Here is a 23835-nt window from a genome sequence, read left to right as displayed (position 1 = left end):
CTGCTTGATTCTTCTTCCAAACCTTATGTAAAAGTCTTGCCTAGGCCCTGACACGAGGACAGACTTTGGGTTTAGCACAAGCGTTCCTCACAGTGCGTCCTGTAGGACACACCTCTCACGTTCATCTCATCACTGAATGCCCTGGGATTTACTACTGTGCAGATTTTGCTACTGTGCAGCAAGCTTGTGAACTTTAGTACATGAGGGGAAGCGATGACCGAGTCACCATAACTCTTGTCACCCTCCTGTTGATATTCAACCCACATGCCCATCCAAACACAGACAAGTGTGGCCAGTCTCACTGATTCTGACGGCTCAGCGTGGAATGTCTGGCAAAATGAGCAAATTTGTGGCTGAGATAAGATTCTTGAAAACAGTTAAAGGGCATTGAAATGAGGTTATAGTTGGTGAAAACGGCCTCAAATCGATCCCCATCTAAAGACGTATTTATTGCGCTCTCGACCTTATGGACCCAATTCAATTCAAGCGGAGTTTAAAAGAATATGTGCCCCAATTCCAGCAAACAAGCTTCAGCAACTACCTAAGACTAGGATAATGTTGCTGTGCATTTTCAGTGCACCACATCCTATATGGCCATTGCATCTACCAGACGATCATCATGGAAGGCATTGTCCCTGGTGTATCATCGTATCACCATTCCAAGATGGACAATACATTGGTTCTAAACTCCATGCTGGAACTTCAAAACAAAGATAAAATATGTGCAATACCATTTCCAGGAAGCCACCTGCTGCTTTGTTTAAATTTACTTGTTACTGCTAGCATATTCCTGCAAAGTTAGGCAGCAGCATGTTTTGTTTTTTTCTGCTTCAATTATTTTATTTTATGTTGCATAGGTTGTGTGTGTGTTTTATTGTGAATGTGTAAGTGGCCGAATGCAAGGCTTGAACGGATGCTTGAATGCAGGGATGAGTGACAGAATGCACGTATGATGATTTGTTAAGTGCCTAAACTTTTCAACGACTGAAGCCAGACGTATTGGCTTTGCCATTGCTTGGCAACGTATAAAACAAATCTTTGGGGAAACACCACAATACAAAAGAAAAGGGTACTCATTCTTTACTTTCTCACCATATTGCAGGCATTTTCCAAAGAATGTTTGCCCTCGAGCATTCCTCATATGCTATCGCTTCTGCCCCTCCCCCCCAAAAAAAAATATATTCCTATGGCTACGGGCCTGATGTTGCAAGAACTAACCAAACAGGGAAATAGCCTGTAAGCGTGTAGCTAGAGTGGCTAACCGTGTGAGACATGGACATACACACACCACTTTGGCATGCTTCGAATTATCTCACTATAACCAGTTATTTTGTGAGTCAATGTAAAACACGACATGTAAACACAAATCATTGAGCGATGTTAACACCCATAATTTACACGCATACAATATAAAATACATTTGAAGTGTTTTTCCTTTAACCTGCATGATGATGTGAATTATTTAAAGTAATACTTAAATAATTTTGTACTTAAAAAGTTGAGCTATTATAAAGGGTCTTCCGGAGCAGCGTCCTTGGCGGGGAAAGGAACTCAAAATGTTCCAGCCACTCTCAGTTAAATTATTGTGTACACCGACCTACTCAGCCCATCATACTGCTTCTCCGGTGAGCTTCTCACCTGCAGGTATGGTATCACTTTGCACATGGTTTGACCGAACAGCCAGCTCTCGGTGATGTCTACCATCAGGCTCGCCGGGAGGCAGATGGCCGTCACCAGCACATCTGCCAGAGACAAGTTGACAATGAAGTAGTTGGTGACTGTCCTCATGTGATGATTCCTCCAGACCGCCACGCAGACTGCAGAGAGAGGGAGAGGGTAGGTGAAAGAAGACCAAAGACATGCAGGGAAGGTAGGGTGGGATGAGCGATTCAAAGAGAACATAGGGATGCAGGGACTGGGAAAGGGTGGGGGAACAGAATATGTGTGAGTAAAACTACAAAAAACGTTAAAAACGCAGCAAGAACGAAAAATAAACTTGCCAGAGAGAGAGGGGTTTCTCACCCTTTTAGTATGTTGATGGACTCCCACAGTCTGTCTTGATATGAAAGAGTATTTTAGGAAGAAAAACGCCTTCCCTCTATAATTGTGTCAGTTAGGTAGCCTTTGCAGTCTGAGACAGTGTCTTTAAGGCAGTTTCATTAGTCTGTGCTGTTGTCAGTGAGGTGGTCTCCTTGGTCTGTGGTGGTGCAAGTGAATACGTCTTCATCTTGTCTGTTGTGTTGGCGAGGACGCAACAGTCAATTCTTGATGTCAGAGAGGTGGTCCCTTTCGTCTGTAGTGGTGTCACCCAGATGCTTCCCTCAGTCTGTACAGTACAGTGAGGTCCCTACTGTCTGCTGTTGGAAGAAAATGGCCTTCTTGGTCTCTTCTTGTGCTGTTTAAATAAGATGTTATTTCTTAACGGAGATAATAGCTTCTTAGATATGTAGCTTTAATTGACTCCAGAGATAATATGCTGGATGTTGGGATGGGAATGTTCCCTGCGTGGTAAACAAGCATGTACCCCTGCCTCAAATGACCTGACTGCATGTGAAAATGGTATCCCAATTTTTTGTTGGTCAAGCTGACATGCTAAACCAGCATGAGTGCTGAGGCATAGACCTGTGCATGGTGATTCCAAAGTCCAGAATCTTGTCTGTGACCTTCCCTCTTTATTGACATTGGGCTACTATCCATGTTTGAGTTGTTTATTTGAAGAGGTGATGGAATAATATTGATTTCTGTGGATTAATAATACTGAACATACCTTCTTTATGGTTCAGGAGCAGTGCGGTCTATCCACACCTCTCATGTAAAGTTCCACTTAAATGTGGCATCCGTACCTTTGAGCTGATATCTAGTGTGCATGGCTAGTGGCACATGTAAGGTATGGATGGTACCAAGACTATTTGTTAAGGTCAGAGTCTGATTGCTGACACAAGTGGGGTCCATTATAGTTAGCCCTTGGTATAACATGGCACAAGGTGGACGATGGATTACAGCTGCCCCAGACAGTGGTAGTATATTGTTTGCATTTCAGGAAATAAAGGAAGGAACCCCAGGGAATTCTATGAGGACCTCTTAGCAGGCGACTGCTGTTTAATCCTTCTTGAGCACTGCCATTTGGTTGATAGTAGGGGAAACAGGATGAATCAGCAGATTCAACGTTTTTAGTCAGAGTCTGCCCTTTTGCCTTTCATTCATGGCTATTTCTGGAAGGCTGAAGACAGCCAGGGGTGAAAAGTTTTCACACCTCATTGTGCTCATTTTTGAATCACTCCTTCTTAGAGCCAGTATCGTCACTGTCATTACCTTACACTATCTCTGTGCAGCATTGAAGCCAGAAAATTACACCTGAAAGTGAACCACCCCAAACCGGCACCTGAACTTTAGACAGTGGATCAACATCCCTGGTCAGGATAATGAGTTCAAAGATGGGACTCCAAATACCTTGCTTTGCCCCAGTTCTAAGTTCTTCTTGACTAAGGAAGGGAGTGTTCCACAGGCTACTCAAAGAGCTGCTATGATCGAGGGCTGGTACCTGCATAACAGCCCATCTTCCAGAAGTGAGGGACATCACCTGCAGCCTGGACAACTCTTTAGTGAAGCTGTGTATCTGCCTACTGACTAGAAGTCTACCTGTCTGCTCAGAGAGGAAAGGAGAGTGTCAGGTCTTGCAGGAGGATAAATCGTCCAGGAGGAAAGGCTTAGCCATGTTCCTGGTGTGTGGAGCTGGCTTGCACCTGCTTGGTTCATCTGGTAAACTGCACAAAGCATCAATAGCCCCAAGCAACAGTGTGCTGTCCAGCAACCTTGCAAAATGAGGGACTTATTCTGTCACTGCTCCAGCATGTTGTGCAGCCTGCTAGGATCAACAGACTGCTGTCACAGAGAACATTCCCAACAACCGGGAGGCTCCAGCTACCGGAGAAGAGTGACTACTGCCAAAGAATGCCATGCTGTTTTTTTCCAGCAGCAAGATCTGAAAGGTGAGGCCACTGCCCACAATCCTGTGCACCATCAATCTCAGTGCTGCTCTGTCCCAGCAGACAGATAACACAGGTCTGAATTCAAAGACTGAGAGACTGTGTGAAGTCTTTTGTTACAGATACGAACAAACTGGTCTATGATTTAAAGAACATAGTAGATGCTTGTATAGCCTGATAGTGACCTCTCACCTGTGTCTGATTCTGCATGAGGCTTTTTATTTCTGCGCTGCTAAGGCACTGTTGTAGTTATTGTGAGCACCATACGAATTGCGTTAGGTCATTGTTGATGGTGTGAGGTCTGTCGTATGGTGCTAGATCTCCTTAAATGTGTCAGTAGAACCCTTTGGCTGAATCCCCTTTGCTGTGATGTTAGAGTACTTTTCTATTTATGAAGAAAAGCACTAGGCTGGATAGTAATTGTGTGTGTTGTTTAAATGTTTGAGTTCTTGTCTCTAACCCCGGCACTACCTCCCTGAGAATTCTTTGACTGCTCCCCCTCACTACCCTGCGAGTCGAGTGAAGAAGGGCTGTACTGGCCCATTCTGCACAGCCATAGTAGGGTGGACCCTGGAACTCTAGAGGCAAATAACCTTAACCACCACTGTTGTGGCCCGGTAGCCACTGCCTGCCCTGTTCCACAACAGGGTCTGACACTGGTGTTCTGCTTGGCTGGTGAAGCCTCTACTGCAGAGAACAAGTGAAAGGTGGACGTGAGTCAGAAGCATGCTTCCAATTTGTTTTAGACCAAGATAAGCAAATCCAAGAGATCTCCCTTTGGGATTTATTGGCTTTGTCAATGGGTTTCAACCATGCTGTACAGCATCTCCAATGCTGTGCAGCATTGCTAAATGAGAAAAAAGCCTGTGACACAGCTTACTTTTATTATATATTTTTCAATGTAAGCTGAATCGGCAAATTCAAAGAGAAAAATGTGCAAAAACACATTTTTTAAGCATGAGTGAGCAACACAGAGGGCATGGGTAGGGGTGAGCAACATGGGGAGAGTGGGTGGGGAATGCAAGCAATGTAGGTGGTGGGGAGGAGAAGCAACTGGCAACAGGAAGGGATGGCCCAGGTAGGGGAAAGCAACACAGAGGGCAGAGGAACAGAAGCAACATGGGGAGGGTCAGGAGGAGAAACAACATGATATTGAAGGAGGGTGCTGGTGGGGTTAAGAAACAGAGTGCAGGGGTGGGGACGAGAAGCCATGGACGAGACAGCAACGTGGAGTGGGCACAGGAGAAGAACACGGGCAAGAAAGTAAGCGGGAAAGAAACAGCAAGCATAACATGAAGCGGGGCAGGGAGAAGCACATGGGCAACACATTGTGCAGGGTGAGTAAAGTACACTAGAAAGACAGCTGGCAAACACGTGCACAGTCATGAAGTGCTTAACCCAAATCAAAAAAGTAGTGCTTGGCAAGCAAGCAGTGGATGCATAGAAGCCATCCAATCAAAAGAGATGGTAAAGAAATATACTCTGTGGGAGGGACTAACACAAGATTGACGAGCTGGGACACAAAAAATTAGGCAATGGAGAGTAGAGATATAGCCAACTAATGGTAAGCAATGGACAGGCTCCAAGCCCCTGTATGTCCATGGTAAGCTCACAAAATGTCTTTTCCAAAGAGACAGCTGCCTCTGTGTCAATCACAGAGGGCGATTGTAAGTGTGTTCCTTTATTAGAAGCCCAGCAGTGGATCCCGTCCTCAACCCACTACTTCCCTACCACTATCAAAGCTGTTACCATTTTCTGTCAGTGCATGCTACCACATACACTTTCCACAAGACCTCAAAAAAGGTTTTTACATAGTTGGTAACATACGTCTTAAAGAATACTCCAGCAGGCGAACTCCTCTGGGCTGTTTACACTTTGACAGCTGTATTCAAACTTCAAACGAGTATAAACATCTCCAGTACAGGTAAAATGGTTTTCGAGGTAAATTGACGATTGACCCTCTAATAGCAAAAGCCCGTTGTTAGACTATAAGTAGCAGTTATATTCCTCTTTGCCCTCTTGAGGTAGTGTCATAAGGCATATGCCCAAAGCTTCTTTATTGAAGGAACAACTCTGAATTTTGTCTAGTGATGCACTTTTGTACATTTATTAAAAAAATCGACCTGACTGCATGTGAAAACGGTATCCCGAACACAAGCATGCATGTCTCAAACAACATTGAACATATTGTTTATAATAATTATAGTGTGTTCCTAATACAGGGCCTTTATCCTTAGTACATAACAGAACATTTGTGTGGAATTATTATTGATTAAACTAACATAGAACACAGTTTGTTGGACTTGAAAGGATGAAAGGGTAAGCTGATCATTCCAGAGTTTGAATCTGTAACAAGCACACTGATATCAGAGGTCAGTGCTTAAAGCTCTGAATTTGAATAACGCATACATGCATGTTTTCCATGCTAAGATCCAACATGCAGTGAAAAATCAGGAAAAAGTGTAAGATATCTATCTATACACATTTACCTATCTAAGTGGCTACAGAGAAGGCACCCTAAGTGAATATTTAGAATATTTTTTACTGGGAAATAGACCCACTCCCAATGAAATAGTCATTGGTATGATAGCTCCATGATGACATTTCCAGTGCATCAGTCACTATGACACCATTGAATGTTGTGTATCTTAATTAGCCCCTCACGCAACGCTCCTTTTTGAGTTGCAGGGAATACTTCACTTATAATTCTGATTTGGGGGCAACACAACGCTTGCATCGGCATCACTGCTTTCTTGCAACCTATAATGAGGTATTTATTTTTTGAGGTCTTATGCCATGCTCTACAGCATGGATGGTCAGCTGGAATTACCTGCGTGGGCACTGAGAGCTCTGTTCAACTTACCCAGCATGTTCCCTACAATAGCAATCAGGAAGACCACAATATACCCCACAATGAGTGCCCACTCATACTGCTTGGGGTACAGATAGTCCTTCCAGAGGTACTGTAGAAACTCGTCATCGTAGTCCACGGTAAATGCTGGCTCATGTGACCCATTTAGAGGAGATCCATCTTCAGCTCTTGTCAGCCAGGTGGCACTGCTGTTTGGCTCGGGTAGGTCCATTTGGGCCTTGGCAGGCAGGGGGCTACCAGGCACAGGAGGTCGTTGGATACTTGTGGACATGCACCAGCAGAGACCCAAATGAGTCAAGCTTAGATCTCTTCCTGTTCACCTGGTGCTTGGAGAAAGAGTGAAGATTAGTGTTATGATAGTACTGTACAGCAACAATAACAAACATTGGCTAATACATAATGTATATAATTTTTTGTTCATTAAAACATATCTGGAAAGTCTGAATTAAATGTAAAGTTCTGTAAAGCACTGAGGGCCAGATGTACAAAACACTGGTTGTAAAGTACTGGTCGCAAATTGTGAGTACTCTTTTTTGCAACTTGTGTGGAATTTTGCAAACCGATCTATGTACTAATAGATCGTTTCGCAAAATTCGAAATTGTAGTGGGTTGCAACCTTATCTCCCTTATCAGTATTCACGAGGAAGCTTGCAAATTATGACTTGCTTATATTAGTGGCCATCGCAGCGATAGTGGCCTGCTGGGGTCAGCAGACCGTCATGTCAGTGATCACTATTTAGATTTTTTTTTTATGTAGTGTAGTTTCCTTAAAGGAAACAGGGCTGCATTAAATAATAGTTTGAAAGTTTTTTTAAAAGCTCCCTGGACCACTGCGTACTCCCCCAAACCTTTTTTGCATCCACAAAAGGTAAGGGGTACCAAGAGAACCCAGAAACGTTTGCAAATTGCATACTATTCCATTTGGGGAGTCAGTAACATTTCAATGTGTTATGACTGTATTTCAGTTACAAAAAATTGTTTTATGCCATAATAAATCAATATTTGAAAGAGATGCCCTAAACATGCCCTTTCCAACTAGTGATTTGTTATACGTACAGTCTAATGTCCCCAAATGTTTTTGCAAGTTTCAAAAGTTCCTGAAAGAACATAGGCCTTGAAATGTAATTTACCAAGTCAAGAGAGATTATGTGATATAGCCGGTGGACACGCCCATGATAAGCCAAATAACAATCGTCTCGCGATGAGCAGAGTGTTCAGGCCAAGACTTGGTAAATTACATTTCAGAACCTATGTTCTTTCTGGAACTTTTGAACCTCGCAAAACATTTTGGGGACATTAGACTGTACTTACTCTTGGGCCTTGAGATAGTCTTGTTGACGAAAATACGTGTTAGCTGTTGTATCTCTGGATTCATGATGGCTGTTATTTCTCTGGATTTATTGGATGAATAAAAACCTCTACTATATACTTACGTATAGTTTGAACTATGATTGCTACAACAGAACAAGGAATGGATTTTATGACTACTGTTGTGTGCCTTGGTATAACAATATTGAATCTCTACGTGTTGATTGATCCCTCAACCGACACAACTGCACCCAAAGTGGTTGGGTACTTATCAGTTTGGCACCATCGGCAGAATCATCTGCAACATATGAACATTGTTTTCCCCATCATATTATACTCATATATAGGAGGTGTGAACCTGTTTGCATAGCCACTCTGTTTTGTATTTTACTAACAAGTCCCTAGTAAAGTGCACTATGTGTGCCCAGGGCCTGTAAATCAAAGGCTACTAGTGGGCCTGCCACACTGGTTGTGCCACTCACATGAGTAGCCCTGTAAACACCTCAGACCTGCCACTGCAGTGTCTGTATGTGCAGTTTTGCACTGACAATTCGACCTGGCAAGTGTACCCACTTGACAGGCCCAGCCCAAACCTTCTCTTTTTGTACATGTAAGGCACCCGTAAGGTAGGCCGTAGGTAGCCCTATGGGCAGGGTGCAGTGCAGTGTTTGTTAAAGACAGGTCACTGTTGCAAGGCCTATCTCTCTCAGAGGTTAACATGGGGAATACCTTTCAATATATTTTAAGTTTCCCATTGGGAGCAGATAGAGATGGGGAGTTTGAGGTCTCTGAACTCACAACTTAAAAATACATATTTTTTTAGATTGCCAGTTTGAAAATGCCACTTTTAAAAAGAGGGCATTTTCTTGCTTAACCAGTTTGTGCCTCTGTCAGCTTGCACATTCCACGTCTGAGTCAGACTGACAGTTGGGCAGCACAAAGGGAGCTGGGGTGTAGCCTGCATATCTTGATGAGTCTCCTGGTCTAGAGTGGAGAGGGAGGAGCTGACACACCTGAATGAGATGTGCCTGTCCTCACACAATGCAGTCTCCAACCCCCTGGAGTGTGTCTGGGGCCAGGACTGGGCAAAAAGAGACTTTCCTTTGAAGTTTGCCTACTTCAAAGGCAGAAAGGGGTATAAGTAGTGGACCCAAAACCCCAGTTTTTTAGAACACTTCTGGATCAAGAGGAACCTCTGCCAAGGAGAAGATCTGAAGAGCTGGCAGAGGAGTACTGCCCCTTTGCTGTGTGTGCTTTGGTGGGTTAGCCTGCAGTTGCTGCTTCTGCCTTAAAGAGAGCAAAGACTGCACTTTGTTGTGTATCCTTCTTGTGAGGTTTTTCCAAGGGCTTGCAGTAGAGCTTGCCTCCTATTGGAAGTCTCAGGGATATCAAAGACATCTGCCTACAGCACGGGAACTGTGTGTGTTTGTTCCCTCAACGACTCCGCTGACTACACCGTGACCTGCTGATGCCACATCGAGCCATGCCGCAGGTTGCACCGCAACCCTGGTCTCACTGCTACTGCCACCTGATGATGTCACCAAGGCACTGCTTGCACCGTGACCTGTGAGCCCCGCACTCCGCATTGCCTTGCTCACACCACAGACTTGGCATCCCTGATGCCTCAGCTCCGCACTGACACCAATGCCGCTGCCTGCACCGTGGCCTGAGGACACCGCTCGTAAGGTACACAATGCACCGTCCCATCCTGCACCGTAGCCCTGGTCCACTGGAGCCAGCGACATAAACTCCAGCAGTGTCAACAGATGCCCCAGTCTACAACGCGACCCATGAGTGCTGCACGTAGCCCGCCCCGTGCTACACTGCCTCCTTCGGCCTACCGACAACAGCGCTTCAGCAACAACAATGCCGCTGCCTGCACTGTGACCTGGAGACACCACATGTCGCACCTCCCCGTATCACACTGCAGCCCTGGTCTCACCGACACCGCAGGACGCTGTCACTGAGCCGCTGCCTGCACGTGACCTGTGAGCACCACACATCACATCATCCCCCTTGGCACCGCAGCCCTGACGCCAATCACGCCAGCGCTCCTGACTTCATCATCAGCCCGGAGTTTGATCTGCAAAGTGTGTGACTTCAAGGGCCCGACGACCCCTGCACCAATCTCCAGAACCTAAGCCTGCAGTGCCAGTGACGACGCCCTCCAGATCTCATCGCGAGGATCACAATGCCCAACATTTCCAAGGTACTGCTTGCGGGTTTTCCTGACACTGTACCTGGCTCGCAATGCCACAGCCGGCCTGAACTGTTGGATTTGTTGTTCAGAACACTGATAGCCCCAGGCAGAGCTATCAACTTCAAGGAACTGTGTTTTTAAGTTAATTCTTGCAAAAGTATTATCTTTATTATTGTATGTTGGATTTTTCTTGTTTTTGCCTTGTTTTACATAGATGAATATTGGCTATTTTTCTAAAACTGGTGTGGTAACCTTTTGTAGTATTTTCACTGTATCACTGTGTGTTATGTGCAAATGCTTTACACACTGCTTCTGAGATAAGTCTGACTGCTCGTGCCAAGCTAGCAAAGGGGTGAGCAGGGGTTATCTGAGCTGGGTATCTCTCTTATCCTGACTAGAGTGAGAGTCCCTACTTGTACAGGGTGCAAAATGAATGCCAACTAGAGATCCGATTTCTAACATTGGTTGTCAGCAGTGGGATGAGACTTGCATTTGAACTTGACTTACAGTGATTGATGCACACTACTACCATATCGCAGACCACTACGTACCACATACAGGTGTCTTGGTTTTTGATTTTTTCTTTGATTCTTTTTTTTTCTTGAGTTCAAGTTAAACTTCATACTACATCATGTCTCAGTCAAGAGAATCATCAGTTACATCCCTGTATTTGGTTTTTGAGGAGGATAGGTTGGAAAACCCTCAAAGTTCAAGTTAGAGGCCTCACCAAGAAGGAGGAGCTACAAAAGGCACTTAGGCCTGGGTAGCATCCAGAAATGCCAGTGGGCATTTTGTGGATCCATTTGGGGAGACCGTGAAGCCAAACCCAAGGGAAGATGTGCTGGGCTGCTGGAGCTGCCAGGGTGGGAGGTTCCCTCTGGGTCAGGCAGCAGTAGTGTTTCTAAGTGTCTGAGCCCAGAAGAGTTGGAGGACAGGAGGGAAGCTAGGAGACATCAGATAGAGTTAGAGAGATTAAAAATTGAGGACCAAAGGGAGAAGGGAGCCATGGAGATAAGGAAGATGCTTTTAGACCATGAGCTCAGAGTGAAGGAGCTGGATCAGAGGAGCAGATCCAGCAGAGATGGTGGCATAAATATATCAGTGCACTCAGATAGGGTAGTCCACATGGGAGTACAAGAAGGGAGATGATATCCAGAGGTGGTTTCAGGGATATGAGGCATCTATCCACATGAATGGGGTCCCTGTGATGAAGTTGGGAGCAGAATTGTGGAATCACTTCACAGAGGAGGGAAGGGACACTTAGTTAGCTTTGGGTAAAGGGTACAACCTCACCTATTCTGAAATGAAGGAGGCCCTTCTCACCAGGTATGGTCTCACTCCTGACAACTACATGGATCAGTTTAGAGAGAGTAAGAAAACTGATTCAAAGACCTGGTTAGAATGTATGGATTTCTTTTTGCAGAGCATTGAATGGTTGGGTGAAGGGCAGTAATGTCACAGATTTCAGGGGCTGTACAACTTAATTGCATGGGAGCACTTGTCTAGTCTGTGTTTTGCAGAGCTGTGCCAGAACTTGACTGATAGTAAGCTGACTGACCCCAGGAAGCTTGCTATGGAGGGGTACCACTGGGTGAGTACCAGGGTCCACAATATGATGTATGTGGGAGACTCAGCCAAGGGTGGGCAGGGTCCCCAACTGAAGAAGGAGGGGAGGTCAAGGGAGACACAGACAGGTCCTAGGATAAGGGGGAAGAAAAAGGTGCCATGTCCCTTCTTACAGGAAGGAGGGGTGTTCTGGTTGGCGGTGGCCCAGGGCATCCCATGTTCAACCCTGGTACTCTCAGTGTTCCCAGTTAGGACACAAGCAAGGAGACTCTGTTCGTCTTAGGAAGTCCCCCACTGGTGGCTCCTCTACAGGAGTGGCCAATGTGGCCTTAGGGGGAGGTACCCCCAGGGGTAGGTCATAGACCGTGCCATGATATCCCTTAGTGGGGAGGTGGACTCAGAGGGTGAGTTGGTGATCCCTGAGGGTGGGAGTTGTCACTTCCACCAGGTGGCAGTAAATGGAGTCACTGTTCTGAAGGACAGTGGGGCTCGCCATACGATGATGGTGAAAAGGCTTCACTCCCCAGAGCAGTACACCAGCCAGGTGTGTAGGGTGACACCAGCCAATGGGCAGGGCTTCTTCCACCATATGGCCCTGGTGACCCTCGAGTGGGGTGGGGAGGTGACCCAGAGGAGGGTCACAGATAGTCCCTAGATACCCATAGACTGCTTTCTGGGGAATGAGTTGCCCCTGGTGTCAGGGGAACTGGGATGGGTGGCCCTCAGAGGTGCCCTCACAGTGCAGTTGTCTGGGGGGTACCACTCCAAGGCAGAAGGTACAGGACCCCAGCAAGAGGCACAGGAGGAGGGAGAGCCCACCCCTGTCCCCTGCTCAGTCTGAGGGTACAACCCTAAGGTGAGTGGTCAGTCTCAGGATACACCCCTGAACTGGTGGGAGGTGAAGTGGAAAAGTCACCTGGGGTTACTGCCCCCACTTTTTGAAACCACAGAGGCTAGAGACCCCAGGATGGCCTTGGGCCTGGCTCTTGATACTGACAGCTGTCAGTGGCCTCTGTTGGTTGTTATCCTTGTGGTCAGAGTTTTGCCTGGGAGAGGAACTGAAGTCAGACCCCCAGGGGTGGCAGGGGCCCAATCACACTGTTGGCCATGGTGGTACTGTCCGCCTACTGGGATGAGATTGTGAGAACGGTAAGGTTAGGTGCTGCACAGATGGAGTCCTCAGATGAGGAGAAGGGTTCCCCCAGGGCAAGTTCAGTGGGCCCTGAGAGTGCTGACCGAGGGATCCACCTGGGTTCAGAGGAGAGTAGAACTGGCAAGAGCCCCTGCAATAGTGGGCCACTGTCCAGTTTCTATCACCCTTAGGGAATTCCAGCTAAGTATTGATTGGACTACCTTGGCTTTAGGTTGAGAGAGGGTTGTGTTGGAAATGGCCCTTTTTGCAGTGTTATCCCCAAACATTTCGCCTTCTTCCTCCTATTGTTTCTGATTTTTGTTTGCTGGTCTATTGTCATTGTGCACTTTACTACTGCAGATCAGTGCTAACATGCAGGTGCTCCCTATCTAAATTGTTTTGGTGATTGATTTATCCATGATTGGCCTATTTGATTTACTAACAAGTCCCTAGCAGGGTGCACTATGTGTGCCTAGGGCCTGTAAATCAAATGCTACTAGAGGGCCTGCAGCACTGAATGTTCCACCCATATGAGTAGCCCTGTAAACATGTCTCAGACCTGCCACTGCAGTGTCTGTGTGTGTGTAGTTTTAAACTGCCAATTTGACTTGCCAGGCCCAAACTTTCCCTTTTTGTACATGTAAGGGACCCCTAAGGTAGGCCCTAGGTAGCCCCATGGGCCGGGTGCAGTGTATGTTAAAGGTAGGGCATGTACTGATGTGTTTTACATGTCCTGACAGTGAAAAACTGCCAAATTCGGTTTTGTCTGTTGCAAGGCCTATCTCTCTCTTAGGTTAACATGGGGACTGCCTTTCAATATATTTTAAGTGCAGTTTCCCATTGGTAGCAGATAGAGATAGGGAGTTTGGGGGTTTCTGAACTCACAATTTAAAAATACATCTTTTGGTAAAGTTGGTTTTTAGATTGTCAGTTTGAAAATGCCACTTTTAGAAAGTGGGCATTTTCTTGCTTAACCATTCTGAGCCTCTGCGTACTTGTGTATTCTACATATGGGTTAGACTGACCGTTGGGCTGATGCGAATTCCCTCTAGATAGTGACACCAAGGGAGCTGGGGTGTAGCCCGCATAACTTGATGGGCCTCCTGGGCTAGAGTGGAGAGGGAGGAGCTGACACTTACACCTGAATGGGCTGTGCCTGTTCGCACACAACCCAGTCTCCAACCCCCTGAAGTGTGTCTTGGGCCAGGCCTGGGCAAGGCAGGATTTTGTGAACAAAAGAGACTTTCCTTTGAAGTTTGCCTACTTCAAAGGCAGAAAGGGGTATACGTAGTGAACCCAAAAATCACAGATTTTTAGAACACTTCTGGATCAAGAGGAATCTCTGCAAAGGAGAAGAGCTGGAGAAGGAGTACTGCCCTTTTGCTGTGTGTGCTTTGCTGGGTTGGCCTGCAGTTTCTGCTTCTGTCTTAAAGAGGGCAATGAATGGACTTTGGTGTGTAACTTGCTTGTGAAGTTTCTCCAAGGGCTTGGAGTAGAGTTTGCCTCCTGTTGGAGGTCTCAGGGATATCAAAGACATCTGCCTACAGCACTGGAAACTGTGTGTTTTGTGCCGCAACAGAAGAAAAACCACTGTGATGCTGTCAACAACTCTGCTGACTACACCGTGACTTGATGAAGCCACACAGAGCCATGCTCAATATTGCACTGCAACCCGGGTCTCATTGATGCTGCCACCTGATGCCGTCACCAAGCTGCTACTTGTACCATGACCTGTGGGCCTAGCACTCCACATTGCCTTGCTCACACCGCAGCCTTGGCATTCCCGATGCCGCCGCTCTGCGCTGACACCGATGCCGCTGCCTGCATCGTGGCCTGAGGACACCACTCGTGAGGTACACAACACACCACCCATCCCACACCGCATCCCTGGTCCACCGACATCAGCGCCACCGACTCCAGTGTTGTCAACAGACGTACCCTGTCTGCATCGTGACCCGTGGGCGCCGCACGGAGCCTGCCAAATGCTGCCGCCTTGCGCCTACCAACAACAGCGCTTCAGCAACGATGATGCTGCTGCTTGCACCGTGACCTGAAGACACCGCACAGCGCACCATCCTGCTTCACACCGCAGTCCTGGTCTCACCAATGCCGCAGGATGCTGTCACTGAGCCGCTGCCTGCACCATGGCCTGTGGGCATCACACGTTGCATTGTCCCGCTTTGCACTGCAGCCCCAATGCCATCCACACCAGTGCTCCTGAATTTATCATCAGCCCGGAGTTCAATCTGCAACACGTGTGACTTCAAGGGCCCGACGACCCCCGCACTGACCTCCGGAACTGATGCCTGCGGTGCTGCCCTCCAGATCTCATTGCGAGTACCCCGACCTCCAGCATTTCCAAGGTACTGGTTGCGGGTCTTCCCAACACCATAGCTGGCCTGGGCGCCGCGGCCGGCCTGAACAGTTGGATTTGTTTTTCATGACACCGTGATAGCCCCAGATGGAGCTATCGACTTCAATGAACTGTATTTTTAAGTTAATTCTTGCAAAATTCATATATTTATTACTGTATGTTGGATTTTTCTTGTTTTATTTTTGTTATACATAGATGAATATTGGCTATTTTTCTAAAACTGGAGTGGTGTCCTTTTATAGGTTTTCACTCTATTACTGTGTGTTATGTGTAAATGCTTTACACATTGCTTTTGAGCTAAGCCTGATTGCTTATGGCAAGCTACCAAGGGGGTGAACCGGGGATTTCCTGAGCTGGGTTTTTCCCTTATGCTGACTAGAGTGAGGGTCCCTACGTGGACATGGTGCACACCGACAGCCAATTAGAGACCCCATTTCTAACAATGATGAAGAAGAAGCAAGCAAATGAGAGTGACAATGAAGCCAACCAATTTTAACCAGTGGGCAGCCTCTAAGCCCCAGTAAGGTAACAGAAGGTGTTGTCTTAGGTCAGATCTAAAAATGCTTTTCACATCTGGCCCTATGTTCCTTGAACATATAAAAACCAACAGTTGCAGTGCTCAGAATCTCTTTAAGATAATATTTGGACTGAGAAATAAAACTCACCCATCTCATCATGGTTTCTTTATTAATATTCCTGAACAGTGAATATTTACACCCAACTGCAGGATGATAAAACACTATCTATAGGCAACATATTCCTTACACTGAAAAATTAAAGATGAGGTTAACAGCACAGACAGTGGTATTGCTGACTAAAACCTTTCTATTTTCTTCCTATTAAAAGAGACGTAATGAAAGGGAGCAGTTTGCAGGGACATTAAGCCCTATGTAGAAGCACTATTATCATTGTAAACCAGCTAAGGTCCTCACTTCTGTTTTGGTCTGGCTACAGGCAGCTTTATCTGTCTACTTGCATTCCTGTCAATGATAACAAAAACATACAAAGAGGCAGTGCTTAATTTGCAAAAGAAGAATTTCTGGGGCCAAAGGTTTTTCTCAGAAGTCTGCCGCTGCATCTGTCAAATGTCGGGGTTGCCGAATAGCTAGGAAGTATAGCCTCAATTCCACTTCATGCCTCCTTCATCCACCATGAGACACACCCTACCACAATTGCAGGGTCTTTTTCATCACTGCTACCTTACTTTGTCACTGGTTTCCCAGCTTTCTATTTCTCCTCTATGATGGAAAAAAAACTAAGGGCCTGATTTAGAACTTGGCCAAAGGGTTACTCTGTTACAATGGTGAAAGATGTCCTACCTGCTGAAACCTATATCCTGTAATATCCAATGGGATTTACATTTTAGTGGTTGGGCCATCCAGCACTGTTGTGAAGGACCCATCCGCCAAGTTCTGAATCAGGCCCTTAGTGCTGGTCCACAACAATGAGTAATGGTGGCCCCACCTGCAACCACTTTGGGGATATGGGTCAGGCCCCCTCAGATATTGCTTCATTTGGGTTAACTCAGTTCAGTTGTTGCATGATGAAAGTGTCATTCACATTTTGCATCAGTCCAAAGAAGTAATTCAGTCTCACCATTAACTATTTGATTTTTGGCCCCTAATTACAGGTTAGGAGGAACTCCATGTGGAGATTCCCAACAGCCATAATTTAAATTACTGGGTGGTATCTCTGCATGGAATTCTGCCTATTACAAGTTAACCCTCATGGAATTGCCATTTGGAATTCTGCATTATATTCCCTATTTTGTGGGGTTTTATGCACACATTTACCACCTATGAAAGCAGGTGGTAAATGTGTGTGGGGCTTTTCGTGTGGTGCTGGGTTAAGGGTAGGTAGTAGTGATGATACAGATGGTCAGGTGAAGGATAGTTTTGTAGGGTAATTGTTGGACCAGGCACTTTTTATAGGATCATCGCCTACCTTTTTGCCTTCCTCCTCCTATTTTTTCTGTCCCTTTTTTGTTGACGTTAGGACTCTGAGCACTTTTCCACTGCTGATCAGTGCTAAGATACATGTGCTCTCCCTTCTAAACTTGGTATGATTGGCTTACACCTGATTGGCACATTTAATTTACCTATAAGTCAACTGTACAGTGGTATTCCTATCCCCAGAGCCTGTAAATTAAACGCTACTAGTGGGCTTGCAGCGCAACTTGCGCTACCCACAGAAGTGGCCTTTCAAACCTGTCTCAGGTCTGCTACCACAGAGCCTGCATGTGCATTTTACTGCCATGTTGGCTTGGCAAGCCCAACTACTCACCTAGGCCGAAACTCCCTTTATGCTACACCTAGGTCAGACCTACGGCAGGCCCTAGCTAGCCCTATGGGAGGGTGCTGTGTATGTAAAAGGTGGGACATTGGTCTTTATGTACTACATGTCCTAGTAGTGACAAACAGCGGATTTGGGTCGTCACTAATGTGAGTGCTTCCTCTCTTATAGGATTGCATTGGAATTGCCCTAACATATGTCTAAGTGATGTTGTCTGATCTATGAGGGGTGGCATAGGCATGTTTGGTATGGTTGTGATGGTAGTGAGAAATGCTACTTACTGGTGTAGGTGCCATTATAGAAATGCCACTTTTAGAAAGTGAGCCTTTCTCTGGGCTAATGAATCTGGTGTTTTGCAGCTTACCTCCAATCCACATCTAGAGCAGAGTGACAGCTGGGCTGTGTGCATACTTTTTAAACATCCTCTACACAGGGAGGGTGGAGGTGTCACAAGAGTGCATCTGCATACTGAATGGTCTTCCTGGGCTGGGAGAAGTAGAGGCGGGGCACACCTGCATCTGTAAAGGCTGTGTCCTGGCCTCACACAAAGGGCTTGTTTACCCAACGCTGATATCTGAAGCCAGTATGGGAGGAGAAAGGGAACCTCCTTGGAACCGGTTAGTGATGGTTGGAACCCCTTTTGTGGAGGCTGCGCAAAATTAGTATAAGTACAGGAGAGCACTTTTGGAACTGGGATCGATCCTCTGCCAGGGAGGCTACTGGACTGCACAAAGGACTCATCTGGACTGCCCTTCTGATTGATGCCACCTGGTATCTGCTAGATAGCACAAAGGACTCATCAGGATCGCTTTTCTGCTTGTTGCCCTGCTGACCAGCTGCCCCCCTAGGCTTGAACTGGACTGGTTTTGTTGGACAGTTTGTGGTGATCACCCCTATCTGCCTGTTGGGTGCTGGTCTCCCCGTCCACTGCCTTCATGTACCCTTCAGTACCTCTGTGGAGCCCAGCGTGTGGGGAGCCCTGTCTCCTGTTTCCTGGGCGCACTGCAGTCTTAGAGTGTGAAGGGCTCTCCACTTTATCATTTGCACAAGCGCATAGTGAGCGCTGTGTGTAGCTCCTTGCTTTATTTTCAACAGCTCGTGGAGAGCACTTCATTTCTGCATCAGCGTGAGAAGAGCACTCAACTAAGCTTGTTTTGAAGTTCTTTTCTTTCTTCCCCTAGGATGCCAGGAAGCACCCCCGTGTCCCAACATATGAGACTCCCACAGCCCTGACAGAGGAGAGGCCGTGAGGAGCCCCCAGTGACTGCGAGGACGAGCATGCTTCGTGCTGTGCCCCGGGGGCACTCGCAGGCACTTACTTTGAGAGAATCACCTCCACGATCAGGGTGAGTGTGGAGAAGCTGCCACTGTGCATCAGAGCCACCCCACTGTGGCTAGAAAGCTCCCCCTGAGAGAGGCTACCTCCCTGAGGAGAGGGCAGGAGTCCAGGGTGCGCTCTCCTGTCAATCACAGCTGGAGCCGTAATGGTGCTACCCATAGCGGGATGGGATGAAACTCCGACGGAGTCCCTGTACCCGCTGAAAGGGAGCCCAGCACACCTTCACAGGAGAAACAGTCTCAACCCGCAGGAGTGGCCCGGTGAGGTCACCCTGCTCATTCGGCCAGGTTGGTCCTTCTTTGCCCTCTTCTGTGGTGGTGCCACCCTAATGTAAGAGTAGCGCAGGAGCTCCTGTGTGAACAATTCTTGAGTCGGATTACTGCCCAACGGAAAATATAAGCACAGGTGTACGGTAATTCCTGGACAAAGTCCCATTGGTGAGTGAGGTAGGGTGATTCCCGTACCTGTTGCAGGGCATTCTGCCTTCCCTGTTATGCTGGTGCCCTCATCCTTGTGTATGCTGCATTTCTTGTTATGACCTGACTCACGCATTGGGAGGGCCAGGTTTGTTTATGACTTAGGCAAAGTAGGAGGGTGTTTCATTTTATGTGCATTCATGAGGTTGTCTTGCCCTCTCTAATAATGTATTTTATGAAGTCATGTGCATTGTTGGTAACAATGATAACCTGTGTTGGGGAGAGTAACGTTCTATGACATATGCACTAGAAAGATGTTTCCTTTCTATGGGCTCTCCTGGGAATGTTTAATTTTATGTACATTTACGGGGATGTCTCAGCACTCCTGAGAACATGTTTATTCTGACTTGTGCATTTTTGGTGACAATGACAACCTGACTACTGCTTATTACTAGTAACATGTGTGATGTTCTGAGAACTGCTTATGTAGCAGGGTATTACTGATACATGTTGTGTTTGGTCTAATAAAGTTTTATGCAAGACAGTTTATTTTTATATAACTTGTGTTTCCTTTGTGGTGTGTTTATTGGGTCACTTGTGGTGTGTTTATTGGGTCACTTGTGTTGAGTGTGTTGTGCAAACGCTTTACAAATTGCCTCTGGGATAAGCCTGACTGCTTGTGCCAAACTACCAGGGGGATGAGCAGGAGTTATCTTGGGTGTGTAGCTCCCTTGCCCTGACTAGAGTGGTGGGTTCTGCCTGGCTTAGGTGCACACCCTAACCTACCAGAAAACCCATTTCTAACAGTAACATGTTGCATGCTCGCCCCTTTCCAGAGAAAAAGTAAGACAAGGACCAGAGGTAATGCTTGGCTTCTGATGCATCCGAAACCTCATGTGATTTTACTAGCCAGGATAACCAGGTAGCAAAATTCGGTCTAGTGTTTCCTCACACTGAAAAAACACCTGTGGGAACTCAGGGCCAGTCGTGATAAGTCAGAGATGTAACCCACGCAGGGACGCTGCTCCGTCTGACTTGTAATCTGGCCTTATGTGTGATATTTGCCTGCTTGAACAGTGTTTCTCATTTCAGTGCATTGATGGGTGTGGGAAAGTATTCATGGTCTTCAATGGAGTCACACTTGTGCTACTAAAAGTATTTCCATACGCCTCTTGATGCTGCATCAATAGTTATTATGTATCAAAGTGTGGTAGTTCACCTAAATGTATTGTGGTTGTAAATGATATTTATGCTTCTAAAAGTGTTTCAAGGCTATTGCTGAAGTTGCGCCAAGGGTGATTCTGCACATTAATAAGATTTTGCCCAAAATGTAGCTTTTCTTCTAAATATGATTCAACAAGTCTGCTTACTAGCACCAAACGTGATTTTACACCTAAAACTGATGTTACATTTAAAAGTGATTTTACATCGAAACACTATCTCTGCACCTTTAAGTTTTCTGTGCTCATGCTTAAGTTGCACCAAGTGTGATTTTGCACTTTAATGTGCTATCAACAAATATGATGTCATTCTGATTCGATTCACACTTTTGACACCTAATGTGACGTATATTCTTTCTGTATTGAGTGATTTTGCATCTAAATGTGATCCTACTGACTTTGCACCAAGGGTGATTTTGCACATAAATGTGTATGCACATTTAAATGAGATTGTTTTCCTAAGTGTGTTTTTGCGCCCAATAGTGTCTGCACATTTTTGTCAATGTTGCACCATGGGCGGTTTTGCTCTTAGATGGGATTTTGGACCTACCTGTGTTTTTGCAGCTAAGTGTGCTTCACACTCCTGCTAATGTCACACCAAGGATGTTTTTACACCTAATTGATTGTGCTCATAAATGTGATTTACATCCTACTAAAATGAATGCGCCCCCTTAATAGTGTTTCCTCACTCCTGATGATGTTGCACCCACATATAAATTTGAACCTCAATGTGATACCACAATTGTGCTAACTTTGCACTAAAGATGATTTTGCACCTCAGTGTGCTGTCAATCAAATATTAAGTCCCTGTGATGCATACCTTTTACATTTGATGTGACACATCTCATTTTCCTTGTGTAAGGGGTAATAATCCGTGGTTGAATATTGCAGCTGTGCCATTGTCAATTTGCTTCTGGATATCAATACCCCACAGGTTTTCCATGTGATACTGTTGTGGTCACCAAACCTAAAATAAAGAGAGCTTCATATCAGATCAAACTCATGTGCCATCATATTAGAAATCCTGTTCTCCCAACCTGTCAAATACCACAAAAACGAGCCATGACGGACTGCCCAGAATCCTTGTTCAGTGACGAATACCATAATCCCAGATGGGGGTTCATTAGGACAAACCAACTTTTTTTTATTAACAACATACCCTCTTTGACTGAAATACTATAGTTTTTCTTATTATTGTTAAAAAAAAATCTCAAAACATTCTTACAAGAATAAATTGCCATGTCAAATAACTACGACCAGAAATATGTACATCACATCACCTTCTCTCAAAATGGGAAGATCAAGATCTGATTCTTGAATATCAACTTGAATGTCCTAAAAACCTTCCCCATGAATAGGGATACTAAGACACCACCAGCTATCTTTTCCTCCGCTCACACTATTTCCCTCTGATCATCTACATGCCTCTAGGGGAATGAAAACTGACAGCATAAGGCCAGCATAGCTTGTACCAAAGCTACTTCTTTAGTGACACAGACTGAAAATGTATTGAGGACCAAATCCAGAGGTGAACTACCACACTTTGACATCACTGTCCCTCGATAGCCTGCCTCTGTCAACAAACCTCAAAGTCCACTTCAGCTACACTACAACATCAGCACTTGAGTTTACTCTCTACAGGAAGACTCAACTGCTCATATGCATGATTCACATGAGAGGTACAATTACTAGCCTCATAATTCATTACAGACATGGATTGACCAAAACACGCATTTCTTATCTCTGTTTCATCCATACTTCAAAACGAATGGCTTGACATCAAACTAAAGCTGAACTATGAGCTTGAGATGATACCAAGCCTACAAACCCCACTCTCCATCTCTCTCCACAACCACTCTCCTCCCAGGCACTGTTTGACCTCTCCTCACACACATAATTCTAAAGAGCCTAACATGCACACCAACGCCAATGCTTTCAGAGTGCCTTCATATACATCTCTCTAATGCACATCACACACCTGCATTCAGTTGTGAGAGATTCAACAACACTTCCCATTACTGCAATCTCTAGAGCTAACCATGATGAATGGTATTTCTTCCCAAGCAACCTCAAAAGAGTCATCGCCTTCCCACTAAGACACCCATCTCCTGCATATCACAGGAAAGCTCTCAGGGAAACCTCTTTCTGATCTTCCTCTGTAACACTGTCGTCGCAATAGAATACATTATCTGCCAAGAGCCTCTACCTCGATAGAACAGAAAAAGTGGTTGAAGTCGACTTTTGTTCATGAGGAGTCATTTACATGCAAACTGATTAAATCAACGATCCACCTTGTTCCATTGTCTCAGTCTGGAAACAGAAGTCTGGACCACCAAGGCTGAACTTCTTATACTGCCCTCCTTATAGCAAAAATCTGTACTACTGACAGTTTCCTTCATTATAGCACTGCCCAACTTACTTCTTCTTGTGGTCAGATTTTCCTGAGAGTTTTCAACCTAGAATGGAACATAGACACCAACTGATCCCCTTGAAATTCTTCTCATTGGACAACAACCTATTACAACATTGCACCTTCCTACCCACAATAGGAGCTCCTTCATTTCTTTCAAACTCCTGTCCTTAACTTGCTGCCATCTTGTTTAACTGAAGAAGGGAATAGTAGACTTGAGGGACCTTAAGCACATTGACAGAAATGAATAGAAAAGCCCGGCTTGAATGTGCTAATCCATGCAAGTAATGGCTGCTGCTTTTATTCTGTAAGCTTGCAGTGCTGGTGCCAGGTAGTTCTGCACGGTTGTGGAACAAAACATAGGTCACAAACAAAGGGAATCAGCTTGGACAGACTGGCAGCAGAAATAGTCTGTGTATACGTGTGCATGTATATGTTAGCATGTATTTGCAAATTAAAGCAAACATATGGTATTTGTCAGTTCGTTTCTACTCCCTCTCTCTTCCTCAATATACTAGCAACAGAAATCACGTTTTAAAACATTTTTGTCACTATACATAATAGTTTTACTTTTTACTATATACCCATAGCTTTCGAACTAACTTAGGTGTTGGATTTCATTTGTTTTCTCTTTCAGCTGAGGCACACTTTTTCACCAGGAATATGGTGTGAGTGGGACTCATAATAACTGCATCTGTATTTTGTTAGTAATTTTATCCC

At 45.6% G+C, this 23835-nt stretch overlaps 1 protein-coding gene across 1 annotated transcript in view; it reads right to left on the bottom strand.

The window, feature by feature from the left end:
* Positions 1–23835, bottom strand: part of HCRTR1 (hypocretin receptor 1) — a 76173-nt gene that overhangs the window by 27344 nt on the left and 24994 nt on the right. Inside the window, exons 2-4 of the mRNA XM_069223291.1 lie at positions 21526–21672; positions 6850–7184; positions 1639–1817 (exon numbers count right to left, since the gene is read on the bottom strand). Of these exons, the coding sequence (XP_069079392.1) occupies positions 1639–1817; positions 6850–7129 (459 nt within the window). The 5' untranslated portion in view covers positions 7130–7184; positions 21526–21672. The remainder of the gene's footprint in view (positions 1–1638; positions 1818–6849; positions 7185–21525; positions 21673–23835) is intronic.

The sequence above is a fragment of the Pleurodeles waltl genome, chromosome 3_1 (assembly GCF_031143425.1).
Source record: "Pleurodeles waltl isolate 20211129_DDA chromosome 3_1, aPleWal1.hap1.20221129, whole genome shotgun sequence".
Taxonomy (NCBI): Eukaryota; Metazoa; Chordata; class Amphibia; order Caudata; family Salamandridae; genus Pleurodeles; species Pleurodeles waltl.
Note: the sequence above shows the minus strand (reverse complement) of the source record. Positions and strands in the feature narration are given on the sequence as shown.